An 18,787-nucleotide genomic window follows, 5' to 3' on the forward strand; every position below is an offset into this window, starting at 1 on the left:
CACATCTGTGTCGTCTAAGGAAAGTATGCCACTGTTACGGAAACAAATTTTTTTCAACTTCCACAGCACATGCGCGGTCTCCCAATGTTCATCAGTTGGGAACAGACCGCACATTTCCTGCATTGCTCTATACTTCACAGGATTCCTACGGAACACGAATGCTAGCGGAGCATGTCAGAGTGTAGTCATGATTTACTTGTTGTTGTTGTTGAGAGTGACGCAGTCTCGCTGTACACTCTCTCTCCCCCTTCACGACATTTTGGACAATAAAGGTATTCCTCTATGGCAGGCAAATTCAAAACTTACGACCTAGTTTTTCTGGATAAATGTAAAAGAAGATGAAACGAAGACATAACAATAGACAATAGACATGACGAAGAAAATGGGCACCGCCAATACCGAAACCCACCCAGAGGAGAAGCCACGTGCTCACGAGAGCCGATGGGAATAGACGAGCGTCCCGGAACTGTTACGACAGAGTACGACGCAGAGGTGTGTTCAACGGGGGCGAGCGCCACCACTAGTAAGGCCGCCGCGGCGAACCACATGCTCAGGATAGCCAATAGGAATAACCGAGCGTCCCGCACCTGTGACGTCAGAGGTCGACGCAGAGGCGTGCTGAACGGTTTGCATCTCGCTAACCAAGACACTTTTTTTTTGTCGTCAATGTACTAGCGTGCATTACGATGCTCGAATGGCGCAGTGAACTAGAAGTGCCACAACTACTTTAAAATTCTGGATGTATAGGCTGCTAAGCTTAACAACTAGACGCTACACGTACGAAATACATGTTCTACTAATCGCAGAAGTAAGGTTTCGAAGTTAAATACGATGAGTGCAAAGGTTGCTGTTTCCACTTGACAGCGACTACTTTTGGTAATTACGGGACTACGGAGTAGAGAAAAACAACAAAAACTTGTCTCTCTACTAAACCAATTACTTCCCACGCCTCGCGCGCACAGCCCACGAGTTGGACGCCGCAGTGCACGTCACAGCTCCCCGCGAAACAGACGAGACACGAGACGATCGACGACCAGATATGGAAGCGCGCCACCGAACGGGGAGGTGGCGCACTCGTCCCTAAAACACACGAGGCCGGCGCACGCGCACTGCGCGCGTAGTACGGTAAGGGGGGCGCGCCGGTCGCCGGGAGGGAAGGCAGCCGAGTTGTGGACCGCGAGCGCCGGGGCGATGCTGACAGCCATCGGCCGTCTGAGGCCCGGCTCCCCGAGCTCATCGGGGCAGTCGTCGCCCGAACCGCCTCCACCGCCCCCTGCTAGACACAAGCAGCTCATACGGAGGGTGTTACAGACTGGACCCCTCGGTAGAAGCTCCAAGAAGAACGCTCAAGCTGCGAAGCATGGCGGATCTCAAAAGGATCTCGTGAGTTTCGCTTCCTCCTCCCTCCTACGCGTGTCTCCCTCACTCTGTCGATTTTTTTGGGGGGGATTACAACTTTTCCCATGCCTCTGAGATTGAAATTTTAACGAACGTCTTGTTCTGCGGCGAAGGTATACAACCCTGTGTGATGGGTGGGCGAAGAAGCATGCTGGTTTGGGACTCTCAAGCTATCGTACGCGGCTTCAATACTAATATTTCGTTTGGAGATGTCGATTTTAGTGAGGAAAATCTACCCTTTATCGGTTTCTGCGGAACCGTTACGTGAGCAAGGGCACGTGATTATATTCATCGCGATGACGATGGTGATGCTTCGTGCTCTTATGTGGCCATACAGTAGCAGGTCTCCGGCACGTTCCTGCAACACCACAGGCCCTCCAACTTCTAGAATCACAAGATTACTGAATCGAAGCGAAACCCTCGGTAGCCGCTTCCCCGCATCATCAGCATCAATGGAGTAGAGTATAGCTCCTGGCGATGAAACTCCCCATTCATAATCTCGCAATAAAGTTGTTGTTGCTCGGTAGCCGCCGATACTATTTCGAACAGGGACTAACTGTCTCTGTTCGAAATATTGGCGGAATATACGTATACCTGAGGTCTTATTTTCAGTCTACCTAGTCCGCATTGCTGATTTTTTTTTTTTTTTTCACTTCTCAACATTAAAATCGTGATTGTTTGTATTTCTACCGATATGTCCTCTATGTTCTGCTGTAATGTTTCACGATGGCCACGTGTATCCGCGATCAAGTGCATTGACCTGTGTTGATTTTCTAGCGAACGCGAAGCCGATCCCCTACAGGCAAGAACCATTCTAAACACTGACACATACACACGCACGTTCGTAATAGGATAGTTCATCTATGGGCACTATATTTAGGACGCTGCAGCACGAAATTGATCTCTACGAATCTTTCAACTAGAAACGGAGACAGCAAACACATCCAATTTCTATAATCTCTTCGTTGTTTGCTGTTCTCCTCATATGTCGTTTTCTTCTAGAATGCCTCCGGCGATAAAGAAAACTTCTATCAATTCTTGATCAACGACGAACGTGTTTGTAATGTAATTAATGCAACGTAATCGAGTTACGAAAATATCCATTGACGCGATAGTGAAATTATGTTTATTTTGAGGTCCGTGCTGAAGCTCTAATTTAATTCTCCGTCTCGCACAGTATCTGCGTTGCGACGCTGGGAGCATTACGTTCTTAGGATGTTAGAATTTGTAATCAAATCGTCTTTTTTTTTATGTCTGGTTTTTGTTATGTGAGTCACTTTGAAAACGAAATAGTTTTCTTTATTTTTCCCTCCTCAGATTGCGAGCTTTCAAATCTTGATTAATAATAATTAGTAATTGGGGTTTTACGTCGCGAGCAAAGCATGGTTTCGGTATAGAAAAGCGGGTTTCGATATAACGAAACTTCTTACTTGTAAAGTACGCAGTATGAAGATATGGGGCCCTTATGAATGAAAAGAGACTTTTACCTCGTCCTATTCCTTAGAAGTTACACTTCATATTTTTTTTTCCAATATATCTAACGTAATATATTTTGTACGGTTCTCGATTAGTTGATTGTGTCCGCACCCATTCGTCGAGTTCCGCACAGGGTTAGCTTCAGTGTCAGTTGCAGCAGTTCGCGTTTCAGGTCTGGGTTTGTGATTTTTGATAATCGATACAGTATAATTTTCCACAATTTGTTAATCCACTTCAAAACCAATCTATGCCCAGACGGCTGTTCTTACCGCTTTCCATTGATTTAGAGAAGAGTGACATCCCCTTGTTTCCGTTGGAGGGGCGTCTAATATTAATAATGTGATAAAATACCAGTAATGCGAACTTTCACATCATCATGATTTAGTTGTTGTTAGTAACCTAATTAAAATTGCTGAATAGACCAATTGGTACATGACTGCAGGTCACTTGGAGCGAATAAAACGTGGTCTTTTGTCGTCCCTTCTTCTGTCTCTGTATTACTCGCACCAAGTTACTTACTGTTAGTAAGCATTAGTATTACGATGGGTACAAAGCACGAACGAGATTTCTAAACTCAATATTTTTAACCTCATGTTGAAAACGCCAACACAACGAGACACGCGATGAGTCTGACATATCCGAAGGATCCAGGTTCGCGAGCTTTGGAGGACGGGGGAGCACGTCTGAATCGCGATGGGTTGAATTGCGCAACACAACTGCCGACAGAATTTCCTTCTCACTTGATTAGCCTGTTGGCCCCTGTCGGTAAAACACCTCATTTCCATGTGTTTCAGTTTTTACGATCGACGCACACGCTGAACCTCGGGTTAATGTGACATTATGTTGCGCTATTTCGCATAAACCTGTCACGACCTTTCTTTCATCGTATTCATCAGTAGTACACTAGGCATGACGCCGAGACCTTGTTAATGAGCGTCCTCGAGGTAGGCGGCGCTGGGGTCTCTGTCCAGGTTAATTGATGAGACCGTTGCAGGTGGTTTCGCAAGTTTTATGAATACGTGCTACATCGTAGATGAACGAGATTGTTTACGAGTCTGCCAGCTACCTGCGCCTGCACCACTTGAAGTGCTTAGTTACTTGTGCGGTAAACGGGCGTATGTGCAGTTTAGTTGGCAGAAGACCTACGCACTCACATTAGCCTTGAGTATGGGCAAACCTAAAACACGGCACAACTCAAGCGACTGTGTTTGTCGACTTTATGGGTGCTCAAATCAACAAAGGAATAGAGGAGATCCGTGACGTCACGCGTAGCGTTATTCAAGTAGTGTATTGCGCAAGACACGTGCTTGTGTTAGTCTGTGCAGTGAACAGGGAGTATAAACTAACACGCACCAAGATTTTAGAAAAGAACGGAGCGCTCTGACCGAATGAAAACAACTCAATGTTGTTAGCAGCATTTTTCGCTTTGCCTAAATAACGAGTTCGAAAAACAGTATTTTTTTTTGTTCTCGTTGTGCCTATGTAGTTAATTAGATAAGGACATTATTTAACCTTTAAAATATTGATGTAGGGGGCAAGGTGTAAATACGCCGATTTTGTCTCTGCGCACTGCACTGAAGAGGGTAAAGCTTTGAGAAACCACGTGACGAGGTATCTGTCCAATCACAAGGCAGCATTAAGAGAGGAATCGTAGACTGGCACGGATCCACGTAATAGACCACGTGCACCTCACCTTGAAACGTTACACCCTTATTTCGGAGAGGGACCAATGAAGGCCGCTCCACGGGTAATAGGGGAGAGATGGAAACTGTGAAGCTGCGCAGAGGTGTTTCCAACAAGTACGACTTAATTGTGCGGCTTTCTTTTTAGATCAGAAAAAAGAAGGTCGATTAAAAGTGTTGATTGGATAGGTGAATTGGACAAAACACACAATCATCACGAACCATATGTTGATCGAAGGAACTATGATGCTGAGCTCTTTCTAACGCTGTGAACTTTAAAAAAATGCCTATTTATACACCTCTCACGGATAAAACCCATTGTTCACGTACCCATAAAGCTGCCACATGCACTTCCATCATGCGGTGAAGCCACCTTTACGAACCGATGCTCCTGAGTTTAATGTAGTCCGTAATCTATGAGTTTAATGCAGTCCTTAACGAGGGACAGAGGAGCCAATTATAAAATGGAAGATTGAAACAGCAATAGACACGAGGTTGAGCGCATTTATGATTCTCTCTTTTTTTTTCGTCTGCTTTTCATTCCTTCAGAGCGCTTTGTTTCCGGTTATTGATCCGCTCATTCCCTCCCTCGCTCCCTCACTCACACGGTCTTCTCTCTCCGTTGTTTCGTCTCTCTCACGCGGTAGCACGTGCATGGCGATATGGCCGTGTTGTTGTTTGGAGCACCTCTAGCTCTGTTTGTTTTAGGAGGCGTTCTTGTAACTTTTCTTTTGTTGTCACGTTAATGGGACGAGGCACGTATTTCTTTCTCGTGCGTGTTGTGGCGATTGGGATTGATGGAGAACTAATGGGGCAATTATACGCGTGTCTCGAGATGCGGAAGGTGCTATATGGACGCTTGCAGCATATGCGGCGACGTAGAGGTCGCGCATGTCGCCTGTCAGGTGATGGTGATGTAAGTGACGACGATTATCATCCTGATTATGGCAAAAAAAAAAGTTCACGTTTTATAAGTAGCGTAAAAGAAATTAAGAGCGTGACTTAAAGGGAAATTTCACAACCAATAGGATTGCCTCCTTCCCGAGGGATGAAGAGCGTCGTCGTCAGAACATACTCTACTCTAAACTCTCTCTTTGTCTCATATTACTATAAAAGACAGATGAGGAAATATGTATACAGCTTCACGTATAAATAAAGTTGACAAGGAGTATATAATGACCATTTAGTCAATTAAGCAACGTTATGCGTCTTGGCTCTGTAGTGCTACCTATCGAAATCTATCGTCTGCTAACCTGAGAATCTACACACTGCAATGACACAGGAGTTAACGACAAATGGTACCAGACTTTATTTGAAAAACAAACTAGCTAATATTGAGTATTCGCTGTCGTTTATGAAACGAGAAATATTTTTTTCTGTCAGCTAAATTCAATCTTTAGTGCCGCGCTTCTAATATTGCCAGAGGGATAGACAGATATAATTAATTGAGAAGCAAGGAATAGTGTTATAAAAGTGAAACTCCACAACTGCTGTGGGTAATAGACCTCTACCCGAGAAACGTCATCATGACGTTGGTAGACAGACTGAAACCGAAACAAATCTGAAGGGGAGGGCTGGGTTCCATGAATGGGCACTCATTCGCTGCCTCCTGCCTCCAATTCAAAGAAAAGTAGGTCCGAAGGTCGCGTCCCTGTCAGGGACCATCGTAATCCCCTCAAGACTGTGGCTTTCGGTCGCGACCTTGTTCTCCCCTAGCTTCGAACGTAGTTCAACTCTACCAAATTGGTGGCGCTGTCGAACACTATGACGTCATTTGTTTGCAAACAGGGGAATAAAATGCGTTCTTGAGAACGATGAGCGCAGGTGACCTACAGAGCGAGCGCGAGGACTCTGTTCCGCACAGCTTTCAAGAATCATTTTTCTTCGTGAAAAGAGCGCATCGCAGAACGAGAGGACGTCGTGACGTATGCTACTTTCTTCACGTGACCAGTGACGTACAGCTGCACAGCTCAAGCATGTATAAGCGGCGCGTGAGATGCGAAGAAAAAACAAAGCAACAATAAGGCACGGAGCCCCCAATACGTCACACGAGAATCGTATCGGCCGTCCGCGGTTGCTTTCTCCGACTGTTTTTCTTTAAAAAAAAATTCGATTGCTCAGTTATAACGCACCGCAGTGTGAAAATATTTTGCATGGTGACTCCTGGTGGACAGCATGATAGATTATTATTATTATTATTATTTATTGGTCCATCAAGGGGCCTTTAGGCCATTACATGAGGGAGTGAGCACGTATGCAACACACTGGCGCTGTACATCAAACGATGAACATAGACTAAAAAAAAAAAGAAAAAAAAAGACAGCAGACAGAAAAAGATTATAACAAGGTGAAAAGCAAAGAATATATCTACGTTAGAGAGCAATGATCTGCGTGTACATGGAGCGACAATTGTCAAGTGAACTCTGCGATTAATGCGTTGGTAAATTGGATGTGATCCGTGAGTTCTGCAATATGCCGTGGGAGTCTATTCCAATCTGATGATGTTCGTTGAAAGAAGGATGCCTCGAATGATGTTGTACGTGACAGAGTTAGTAGTACCTTATGTTGATGGGCATTATGATGGGGATTATGATGATAGATGAGGCAGGGTTGTAAGACGATGGTCGATATGCTTGTACGACAGTGTCTGCTTCGTGATGTTAGCTTCCAGCGATACTTGATTTGACGCAATCTCCCTTGATTGTGATTCTCGTCGTCCATAGGATGTTGGATAAAAGTACAAACTCAGTTTCCAACCGTCAAATTAGACCGCGCCTACTCAGATGCAGCAGCACAAGCACTTTTCTCAGAGTACCTTTTTCTGGAACTACACAGCGCCATAAGCCCACCTCGACCGCGCTCTTCCCCTCCAGGGAAGCTGGCCGAGCGATGATAAATCGCACCTTGTGGCCAAGCCCAGCGCAAACACGTGTACACAAGAGAAGCGGGCAGGAAGCGCTGGCATAAAAGGCCAAGAAAAATATGGCATCGTGTGTGTATGGAGTGACACAGTGTTGCTGTACCGGGGGCTTTTTTATTCTCTTCGAGATGAACGCAGTGTGGATAAGGGAAAGGCACACAGTCCGTTATATCTACTCACTGTAGCTATACAAAAGGAACAACGTGGTTCTATGAAGTACATCGATTTATGTAGTGACCGCTGAAGATGTGTGAATGTTGGTGCGTGTATACGTATACAAGGTGAACTAGAAGAACGGGAAGGTTGCACCGGAAGTCGAGTTTGCCGTACTTTGAAATATGCCTGCATAACGTCATGATCATCGTTGGAGTAACGCTAAAGGAGTTCATAAAAAAACTAAAAGGTACCTTGGTTACTTGCATTAATTACGACCGATTTTCGGGCCTCGATGGCTCCCGTGTTTCTACCGTCCACATTGGTTCGGGTACCCGTATGTAAGGCGAGGGTACGCGACAACGGCGATGATCATGACGAACGATGAACTACGACCGCGAGTGACGCCACTGTGGTCGGATGCATTTTGCTCCCCTGAGGTTTCTTTAACGTGAGCCGAAATCTAGGCACACGTCATATCGTATGTCCCCCAAGCTCAGGACATCGTGACTAAGCAACTTACCATGCCGCTATGTTAGTACCGCCGTCGGCCGTGTTCGAGCGCGCAACCTTAGCATCCGTAAGCAGCACCTTACCCACTGTTCCTCCAGGGCCGGTGACTTTTAATTTTACTTATCAGGCTATTAGCGTGTTTTTCGTGTAGGTAATTTTCGTTTGCCCGACATAGAAGGCGTAATGTGTGCACGCTGTGTAGCCACTGAGTCGTCGAGCGAACGATTCAGCCCAGTCGATGCCTCCAAGTAACACCAGAGTCTGGACAGATCGAAGTTGCATCCAGTGGCGCTTCGCGGGAGCCACTCTGCCGCTGCTTATTCTTTGTAGGAGCGCGCAACAGAGCGTCCCTCACTCTCGGGCGCTTTGTTATTGTGCTGTGGGGAAATGAGGTTTCGTTTTTCCTTGCCTTTCCAAATGCGAAGGCGACCGCTCCAAGTGCGAGGGAGATGTCGACGTTCATGTTACTCAGTGTTGTGAGTTCATTACGACTGGCTGCATTTTGCAGTTTGGCTTTAGCCTTTGACACCTTACTGTCTTCCTCTCGTGAATGTAAAATGAAATTGTGCGTGAAGTAATTACAGCGTTGCATTCAGTAGTGTTCAGAATATTAGAGGAGCAGTGAAAGCCCCCAACCGTAAATCTTTTGTATTTGTCTGTGGTGGGCCATGCGGCTCTGCAAGAACAGTGAAGTCGTAATTGACCTTTGGCGCGCGATAGAGATGTCTTTGATATGCGCTCCCTCTAGAAGCCCATCAGCATCTTCAGAGAGCCCGGGAAGTGAATGAGTGCTGTTGACGTCACTGTGTGACGTATAGAGTACGCCACAAGTAGCGCCGCTCCGTGTCCGTTGAAGACTAATGAGACCGGGCGGTAGTTACGCTACGCTGATGCTATACGTCACACTGATGTGAATACGTCACGACAGGAGAAAGGTCCGCACCCTCATGGCTGCTTTTTGCGGACGCTTTTGAAAATTTAAATGCGCATTTACGAGGCACCGGTGCATCAAAAATATTGTCCATAGTGGCTCCTGATGGAATGCTCGATGAACGAAGCATTATAGTTTGGAACAACGCTAAATGTCACTTCCTGGCTGTTTTAACGTGCTCGTTACCAAGTGGACCCTGACGCCCTCTTCAGGTCACATACGGTATCACCACTAAGTGTTGCCAATTTCTGACTGGTTTGTTTAAATGGACTGTCGCATCTGTTCCGTTCGATTTCGAAACTATGGCGCCGTTTTACTCCTCGTTCGTCACCGACACCAACGCCGAAAATCCGACGCGAATTAATGGAGTAGTTTCTGTGCAATTTGATGTAATGCATGGCGAGAGCACGCGCCGGATGTTGAGAGTATGACGGCATTATCTTTCCGAAAATCGGCGAACACGTCACTCGGCGAAATCCAATCAGAGAGCGCCATTCAGAGACCGGCGGTCTGGCGCAATGGCTGGCTGGCGGGCGTCTGCAAGTCGCGGATATCTGTGATCGGCTTGTGAAATGTCGGAATGTCGCTTCTGGATTAGCGCATGACGTGTTCGTAAAGCCAGGAACGTAACACCGTGTTGCACGCGACACGGTCACGTCAGAACTTACACTCATAAGCGAGAATACGGCGTATTTACAGAGGGATTTTCGCTTGGTATACTGCGATGCGAACAAGAAGCAGACGAGCTCGGAGACAATCGCCTGCGCTGCGCTCTCATTGGGCGCGTTAGGTTCGTGTTCCCGGAACATTGCCTCTTTCAGGGGATCACTTAACACCTCCAAAGTGACTTCCGGTGCACGTTCCCGGGTGCACCCTGCGCACCCCTTCTTCGGTGCCGGGGAGCCGGGGAACGCTGGGGAAGAGCGAGGCCAGTTCCGGAGCGTGACGCATGTTCCGGTGTACTGCCTTTCGAACTGGCGCAACCGTTGGAACACGTGGCAACCTCCCATGCTCTTTTTGTTTCCGGAATCATCGGTCGTCGGCGGTAAATAGTTATACGATTATAGAGGACTGCTTATGACGACAAAAGAGAGCTCGATAGGCGGCGCGCGCTCAGCGGCTCTGGCGCTCGGCTTCCGGATAGGCTCACAAACACCATTAAGTAGAGACACCAAGGGTACGTTCCCCTGAAAATCCCTGTTATGGCGCTTGGGAGCCTGCTTAACGCGCCCATTCGTGTGCCTGTGGTCTACGTCTAGGTCCATTCTCCAGATCTGCTCCAGGCAGAAATCCAAAATACATCTCTCACGAGACAGTCCCCATTCGTCACGTCTTCCTTTTCGTTTCCGGCGTACAACACATAGGTGCAGAGGCAGTGCGAATCTTTAAAACTCGTGTACTTAATATGTAAGCTGCTTTCGGAACAGAAATTTGGCCAAGTAGATTGTGAAGCGGCGCGAAACATCGGTCTCATGCACACCGTTTCCGGATGCGATAGTCTCTTTGAGTGCGATATAGCTTTGTTGGCGGTAAACTTTTTTTTTTTTTGCGAATTTCTTTTTTGAAAACACTGTCCAGCGATCAAGTGGTGGTGTCACGAGTTGTCGCGTGTGACATTGCCACCATGTGACGTATAAGCCTACGGGCGGACATGTACGGTGGTTGGCCCTCCAAAGCTAGAGCACTAGAAAACCAAGCTACAAAGCTATCGCTTTAACATGCGCGAGATTCGCAAAGTGACATGCGTTTTACAATTCCTGAATTGGAATGTAGTGGTAAACCTGCCTCTGAATATAAAACCGTTTCTCTCACAGAAGCAAGCATGCGTGCGATTGGGTGGTGCTCGAAAAGGGACGAGTCCCAGTAAACGGGCCGTGACTGTCATATATTTATAACTAAGATATATACGTTAGGTTTCCTACTTTAAAGCAGTCTTATTATTCCTTTCCGGTACATTTAGATACGCACTCTTTCGTTCAAAGGAGCTCCGTAATTGACCGCTCCCGCGATTCGCCGCCAAAGAGACGAAGCACTCGGAATAAAGCTTCCCCCTACCTGGAATAATCTCGCTTTCATCACAAGTGCGAAGGAATGTCGTCTCGCGTCGGATCGCCGGGGGAAAACGTTTATTCAGCAAACACATCCACACAGGCGTTGCTTATTGTACGGTGCTTACGCTCTCGGTTTGTGATATTAGTATTTCCCACTTCTCGTTTTCTATGCCGCGTTTCTCGATTTGTTTTCTCGATTTCCTTTTTATGGTGCTCACATGGAAAGCACTCATCGGCTTTTCGCCCCCCAAAAAAGACGTTAACATTTTCAGTCTTTTTGCCTGCGCGAATTTAAAGTGTACAACCGCTTCCGACGTCACATGTCGGAAATGCCTTTTGTTTGCATGCGTTTGATTTGAGTTGGCAATGTTATATTTGCGCATTGTGGAAATCCAATATGTTGTGATAGGGACGCGCGAATGTCACCATGAATACCGTGATTTTAACGTTGATAAGTTGATGGATATTAGTGCAGATTGTAGAAGTAAGGAACATTGATTTGTTAACGAAGATACACTGACTTTTACGACAAAACGTTTCAGTATAGTTCGCCTAATTTCTATGAGAGGAGCTTCTGAAATGTTTTCTTTTTCTTTAACACCGTATAGGCACCGCGAAGCAAACTGTACAAGCGGTACGCAATCTTGACGTTCGTTTTAAGTAACACGGAGAAAGAAAGTCATGGAGATATTAGCCAGTCAGATTGGAAGCCCGCAACGTGAAGCTGCACTAGAAAATATATCTAAAGGATATGATGTCAGTCACTTAATGTCAGGGCATGATTGGCTCATTGCGTTTCCGGAACCGTTGTCGTGAACGCCTCCCCTACTAAACTCGTTCCCATACGACAGGAATCGGCTACTCCAGGTCTCTCATACACGTATTAAAATAAATATATCTGTTTGTAGGTGTGTGCGCGCGCTTGAGGAGGTTGACAAATTGACTATTAGTGTGTTTATCCTTGAAATGTTTCTTCGTGGACATTGTTTCGAACCTGTCGAAGAAAGAAACGACTCGAAGGAGAGCGTCAGGAGTCTATGTATTTTTCAATGTTCGTAAGATTGCCTCATCAAAAAGTAAATATGCAATAAAAGATCTGTGCGTCGGAATTGGAATCGGTAATGAAAGAAAAATATGAAGACGTTAGTCCCCACTCCCCACCCAGTCAGGACTGGCTGCTCCAAAATGCGTTTTTGGGTGGAACACTAGAGCCAGAAAAAAGATAAAAACAAACAAACAAACAAACAAACAAACAGGAAAGAGGTAGAGTGGGTCAAGCAGAAGAAATCACAAAGGAAAAAAAGGGAAAGGATAGGGAAGAAGGAGACGTTAGGCATCGAGAAACACTGACTGGTTCGTAATGCATAACTTGCGCATCGCTTAATGCGTCTTCTTCCGAGAATCGAGCCATTCCTGTTAAAACCCGTCGCGGCGCTTGTCGCGGAAAGACATATGGAGATATGCCTCATGAAATATGTATGGAGCAGAAGAGATGGGGTAGACCCACTCAGGTCCACGTGTGCCTATATCAATGCTGTTAGGTTCATATCCATCATGGCGCTCGTTATCGTTTCAACGCGGCTACATCAAGAAATCGCAAGTGTTTAAACTTACCCCCTTGTACAACTTCATGCCATCAGGTCGGTGGAATTATTGGCGTGTACAAAGTGGACGTAACCGTAAGGTCTGCAGCAGTTCGGAACGACAAAGAAACCGAATGCAATGCAGCCATATCTGTCACACACAGACGCCTCGTTATAACGCTTCTGACAGAGAAGAAGACACCCATAAAGCGACACGGTGACGTAAGGATCAAAGCTCTGACTCTGCAGTAGGTCAGCCGGTAGAAAGAGGGCCATTCCTCCCTCAGTCCTCTCCCTCCGATTCGTCTTTTTCAGCCGGGGGAGTACAGAGGCGGCCATCTTGAAACAGATCAATACCGCAGGGTGCGCACGCGCAATGGACTCTAATTGCCGAGCAGCACACACCGTCTGGAAAGTCGTCTGCCTGCGCAGTATATGAAGGCGCCTTTACTTTTGTGCCATTGACAATAGGATAAGTGGACTTGAGACGCTGACAACGCCGTGTTTTAGTGTGGCACGCGTGAGGGAACACGACACAGCGGATGTGACGTCATGCTGACGACGGCGGTGCGATATCCGGCCCGTCTTTGCTACGAGGACAAGATGTTTCTTCCCGGGAAGAGATATCCATCCAGTGTAAGCACTCCACCATCAGTCGATGCGCGATTTTCTTTTCTGTTTCTGTTTGTCTTTAGGGGACAGGGGCAGGGGATGGCACGCGACCCTGTCAGGGCTTGCGATGTCAGCTGATATGTGCGTCTGGAACACCGTGCAATCGTGAAATCAAGCTCGCAATTGTTCTCATATTTGTTCCTTTACCACACTGACTTGGAGCTCCTTGGAGGTTTAAACTTTAAAAGCGTGAAATGACAGCAACTACTACTACAGCATAACTAAACTAGTGATGGCAGCTTCTGGCAGACCGGTTCGTCACGATCTGTCCATCGTGCTCCTGGCACTCCTGGTAGAAAGGTTTTGTTGGACCTGTCCCGACGAGCATGTCAACCAGGAGCTGTAATCACTCGTATAGTTATGGGAAGCAACAAGCACTCTCTCTTGGGGCAGCCACTTGGTATGCATGTCACTGGAGCAAATCGATTTTTTATCGATGCCGAGCTAGATAATGATTGATCGAAGTGGACATGGTCCGTGCGTGTCCACGTCTACCTTTGTCATCAGACCGGTATGATTAAAAAAGATGCCATTTGCTGATAAATGACCCATCAGTGGAGCTAGTGACGCGTTAGCTGATGACACGCGGGATACAAATACTGATCTACTGGAGAGGTACAGTTCTGTAGCGGCTGTTAAGTGATGGGTGTGTCAGTACCACAAGCAGGGGCAATCATGTTCGTTATGTAATGGTCAACATGCAGGAAACTGTTGACTCAGTTCACAAAGAAGCTTATGAGTGTGGGCACTCGGACATTGACCTCGACGGTCACCATGACGTTAAAGGATTCTCAGGGGAAGCAGCCTGAAGGTGCTGTAAAGAGACGACCGGAGTGAGTGTCCCATATACCTGTATGAAGTGCCACACCGCCGGCATGTTGTTATGTGGTGTCTTAACTTGGATCCCTTGCCATGGCTCAGAAAGATGTTCATTGCCTTGTTGATTACAATAAGCAGATACGTCAAGCAGGATACAAGTTTTGGCGCGTAAGAGTGAGGAGTAAGGTGCAATACATATCACATAAAACACTTCATTGGGCCTCTTGGTAATTCATAACTGAACAAAACGCGCTATAAAGCAGAACGCGAAGGACGAACCCAGTCCAGCAGCACTTGTGTGTCTTCTGTTTTAGCTCGTCTCGTTCAGTTATGCGTATCGCATGTACAGGTGCTGCAGTGGAAGCAGCCTGACATTGATTGAACCTTTTCATGTGGGCTCTGTCCAGAGAGATCGGTCGGACACCTCCTCCATCATTTCCACTTCCTCATCCTCCAGAGATGCCCTCCTGCGCCACCTGCAACTCAAGTACCCGCAGTTTGCTGACGTCATTGCTGGAAACAAACATGCTGTGCTTCAGGTAGTCTCAAGTGGCACCGCAAAGCGAAAGCACTATCTCCTTGTTTTCAAGCACATCTGTTGCACCATCTCGTTCCTGCTTCAACTCACTCCGTTCTCGTCGCTCTCACTTTCTTGCCACTGTCGTTCGCTTATGTCGTCATCTGTTCGCTCCTTCTCGTGCACCGTGTGCTTCGAAATTGATGGACCGCCGCTTTATGCAAAGGCTCTGTGTACGCGTCTGCCATGAATTTAGATAAAGTACTTGAGCACGCGTTCCTACCAACATGTTTCAAACTGCGGATATGGACGTAATCGCAGTTGTGTAACAGCATTTTTTTTTTTTCTTCGCTGTCATTATTGTAGAGGGTGCTGCTACTTCTTTCTTCTTGTTATGTGTCCCTTTTTGAGTTTGGTATCATTGTGAGATATCCAATCCAAGTGCACGGTAAAAGCTAGGCGGGAACTAGGTTCCCGTTAACCTGAATAACGAGGACATGAAGGAAGATGCGCCCCAGAAATGTGATGCGTGCCTGCGGGCATTTTGTACTCCTTGTTGCGTGCGAGGGCCAAGCAACAACATTATGGGAAGCGGATATACGTTCTGCTATGTTGTCCATTAAGGGAACCATGCGGTTAATTGGCACACTTGCCGATAATTCTGCGGCGCATGCTCCATCTATTCTATTTTTTCTTCACTACACGCAAAACTTTATAGTAGAAAGTACCTTCCTTTTGGTAAATATATATGAGTTTGGCTTGCGTTTCTCTGTGAATGTACACCAGGTAGTCATTATGAGTTCGCTTCTTTCTTTCCCTGATTCACTTACACGCTTCACGCAGCTCGTTTAAACCATTTCAGCATTTTAGCACTGGCTTCTCTGGCTTTGCTACTAAGTGGTGACGTTCCGGCTCTTGCTATCCCTTTAATTAATCGATTAAATAAGATTTTATTTGAGTCAAGGCGTCAACTGGAAAGTTGTATAGCGCCTTCGAAAATACCCGACCGAGGTGCTTCCAACGCGTTGTGTGGCTCTTTTTTTTTTTTTTTGCCTCGAAGGAAAGCCCGCAAAGTGCAGAGAAGTTCTCACGTGACAGCACGCCTGAGCACCGCGATTGCGGCACGCCTAGTCACGTGGTCCGGTTTGACATGAGGGCAATCGAACATACAAGGACAAACACAACACAAGCCTCACAACGCCCATTGGACCATTTGCATCAGAATGCACAGCGCATGCGCGGCTCTCGTTCTGGCTAAAAACAGCTGGACCCATTAGTGCGCTAACGCTACTATATACCATTTTCCCATTCCTGGAAATCTTCCGTCAATGAGTGAGGTTACGCTTCCCGGGTTTCAGCACCAATAATGTACGGAAAGGACCCAGGAACGATAACGAACAGCTTTAATGCAGAATGGCTGCACTACACTCAACAAGCGCAAGAAACAACTTCTTCCCTTTTCATCGAAACAGTGGTGCACAGCTTATTGTGCTGGAATGGAATGGCACGGCAGGCTCCAGGGTCATATTGCATAGTATGCATACATCAAACGGACACTCGAACTTCGTACAGAGAGAAGCAGCAGGAACAGGCCTCAAAACCTAAGATGGATACTCAAAAAGTGAACAGACGCAGTACGTTGGAACGAAAGCAGTTGGCCGCGACGACCGCTTCTAGTAGAACAGCTCATATAATTACACTCTTTCGAACAATTCTTTAGTAAAAATATGAAGAAAATGCGTTTGTTTAATCAAGAGGGTAACGCCAGATATTACCACCTCTTTAACATGAAGTCTGTAGCTTCGAAAAATGTGACAGCATATATCTCTTTGCACATATTTGCACTCCCTGCACATATTTGCCGAACAGACATCTGCCTCGTTCGACTGCGTGTCTTGCGATCTTTATATAGTCTGTAGCGCAATCCTGAAATGATGAGGAAACTACCGTGAGTTACTCCATGCAGTGTCGATGCTCTCGGAGGTGCTGCTGTCTTGCAAGTCTCGATAGAGATCTCCTAATGCGTTCCTTTCTCCCTTTCTATTTTCTTTTTTGCTATGTGGGATTAGAAGGGAAAATTGTTTCCTTCCATCTTTGGCTTGCTGTTCACGAAAACGAACCCGCGGCGCCTCCTCACGTGCATTTGTTTTCAGCCAGTAGTAGACGACATTCGAGAGGGCGCCACATCTCACGCAAATTGTCCAAAATTCAAATTCATTCAAAACTTAATTGTTGTTGTGTTGTGTTTGTTCTTGTATGTTCTGCCTCATCCACTACAACGTAGCACGAGAAAGATGCCGCCCGCCACGGGTGTGTTCGTCTGCGTGAATGTGGGAGTGACTGGCAACAATGTAAGAGAGAATGTTTGGTGTGTGCGTGTCCCCATGGTTTCCCAGCGTGGCTTGGTACGTTGAAGAGAGGATAGCTAGCACGGAGTAATTCGTAGCCACGACCTACTACTATACTAGAGACCTGGACAGCTGGCGATCCCCTATGGGAGACACGGGTCACGGGTTAGTTACGTTAGTGACCGCTGCAAGCGCCACATAGCATTATTGGGGAGAGGAATCACCCTCGCCACCGCCTTTAGTCTGCTACGCAGGGATACACAGGCTGTTGCTAAGCACGCGTTATTATCTCTCTTATACTGCTTCGTCGTTGTCAACACAGCTTACCATACATCGCCGCGGTTTCGACAAGTCACGTGGCAACGAATAGTGCGAGCTAGCGCCAAATCCCATAGCCAAGCGGCGATTACCAGAACTACTACCCCGGTGCTGGGAGCATTGCGGCTGTCCAGGTCTCTAGTATGGTAGTAGGTCATGTTCGTAGCATCTCTGACCAGTAATCAGAGGTTGTGGGTTCCAATCCCACTGCTGGCACGCAAGGGCTCATGGGAACTTAGAGACGGCCAGAGGCGGAGGTAGAAGAAGAACAACAACATTCCCGGTGTGCGAAGTAGCAGCGTCGGCCGGGGTAAACCATAACCGAAGCAGACGACAGAGCAGTATCCATCAAAGTTCCCATGCTGCTTTGCGCCGCGCGCTTGGTGGCGCGCGCATCTTATTAAAATCGTCCAATGGACCTCCAATCGTCCAATCTTTTCACGAGGTCAAGTCTGTTCCAGGGGTTGATAAAGACTTCCGCTGTTCTGTACGAAAATACTTTGATCGAATATTACACCATCAGAATCGCCATTTTTCAGTCATTCCTATAAGCTTACCGCGCTCACTTGTGCGCTCACATAAGCTTTTCCAAATGCATAATCAACAAATCAACTCAATCGGTTAGCGGTGGCGTACGCACATGAGATGTACGTACCGCATGTAGTCTTTTATGTCGTGGAGATGTCTTTTTTTTTCCCCCAATCCGGCATTTGAATAGAAAAAGTACAAGTTCGAATTTTGAAATCACTATGACGAAAGCTTATACGCAGATACAACTTAATACTTTTAGTCAGTATCATTGTACAGGTAAACGAGTGGAAATGTACCTGCAGTCCAGGTTGGGTCAGTGGCATTTTCCACGTGGTAGCTCTCTTGAAAGCTCACCGTTGTACTACTGCCAATATTCTCATAGAGTGGCACAGGGTCGCGTACTTCTGGCAATACTCTGATGGACTAACTCGAGGGAAAGTTTGCCACTTCTATTCCTTGTTTCTATCTCTGTTCCATTCATTTTCTGTTCCTTGTTTCTGTTCTATGTTTCTTCTAGTTTGTGCTTTTTTGTGTTTGTTGTGTCGGAACATTGCTCGGGATGTTCTTGATGATCACGGCATGTGTGCTGTTGTTACAGAGCCAACTGGGTCCTGGCGGTGGAGGCCGGGGCGGTGGACCAGGCATGTACCATCCCCCGGCCAGCGTGTACGACGACGACCCGGGCATCATGTCCGAGGTGGAGACATCGGCGACGGGAATCCGGCGGGCCACAAAGGCCCGGTCCAGCTTACCCGTCGTACGCACGCCTTCCAAGACACAGGAAAGGCCGCTTGGTGAGTCGATCTGTGCTCCTAGCGTACTCGTTACATAAAATGTGACCTAACTGCGTGCGGAAGATCTAACCGTGCAGTTTC

General features: G+C 46.8%; 1 protein-coding gene across 14 annotated transcripts in view; it reads left to right on the forward strand.

Annotated features, from left to right (window-relative positions):
• Positions 1 to 18,787, forward strand: part of LOC135367252 (coiled-coil domain-containing protein AGAP005037-like) — a 270,487-nt gene that overhangs the window by 209,707 nt on the left and 41,993 nt on the right. For 10 of the 14 annotated variants that reach the window (XM_064600423.1, XM_064600418.1, XM_064600412.1 and 7 more), the window contains 2 exons: positions 14,606 to 14,737; positions 18,511 to 18,706. In XM_064600423.1, coding sequence (XP_064456493.1) covers positions 14,606 to 14,737; positions 18,511 to 18,706 — 328 coding nt within the window. Of the gene's footprint in view, positions 1 to 1,165; positions 1,384 to 13,140; positions 13,344 to 14,605; positions 14,738 to 18,510; positions 18,707 to 18,787 lie in introns of those variants that run through there. The other 4 variants (XM_064600417.1, XM_064600425.1, XM_064600422.1 and 1 more) reach the window with 3 other exon arrangements.

This window comes from Ornithodoros turicata, chromosome 8 (genome assembly GCF_037126465.1).
Source record: "Ornithodoros turicata isolate Travis chromosome 8, ASM3712646v1, whole genome shotgun sequence".
NCBI lineage: Eukaryota > Metazoa > Arthropoda > Arachnida > Ixodida > Argasidae > Ornithodoros > Ornithodoros turicata.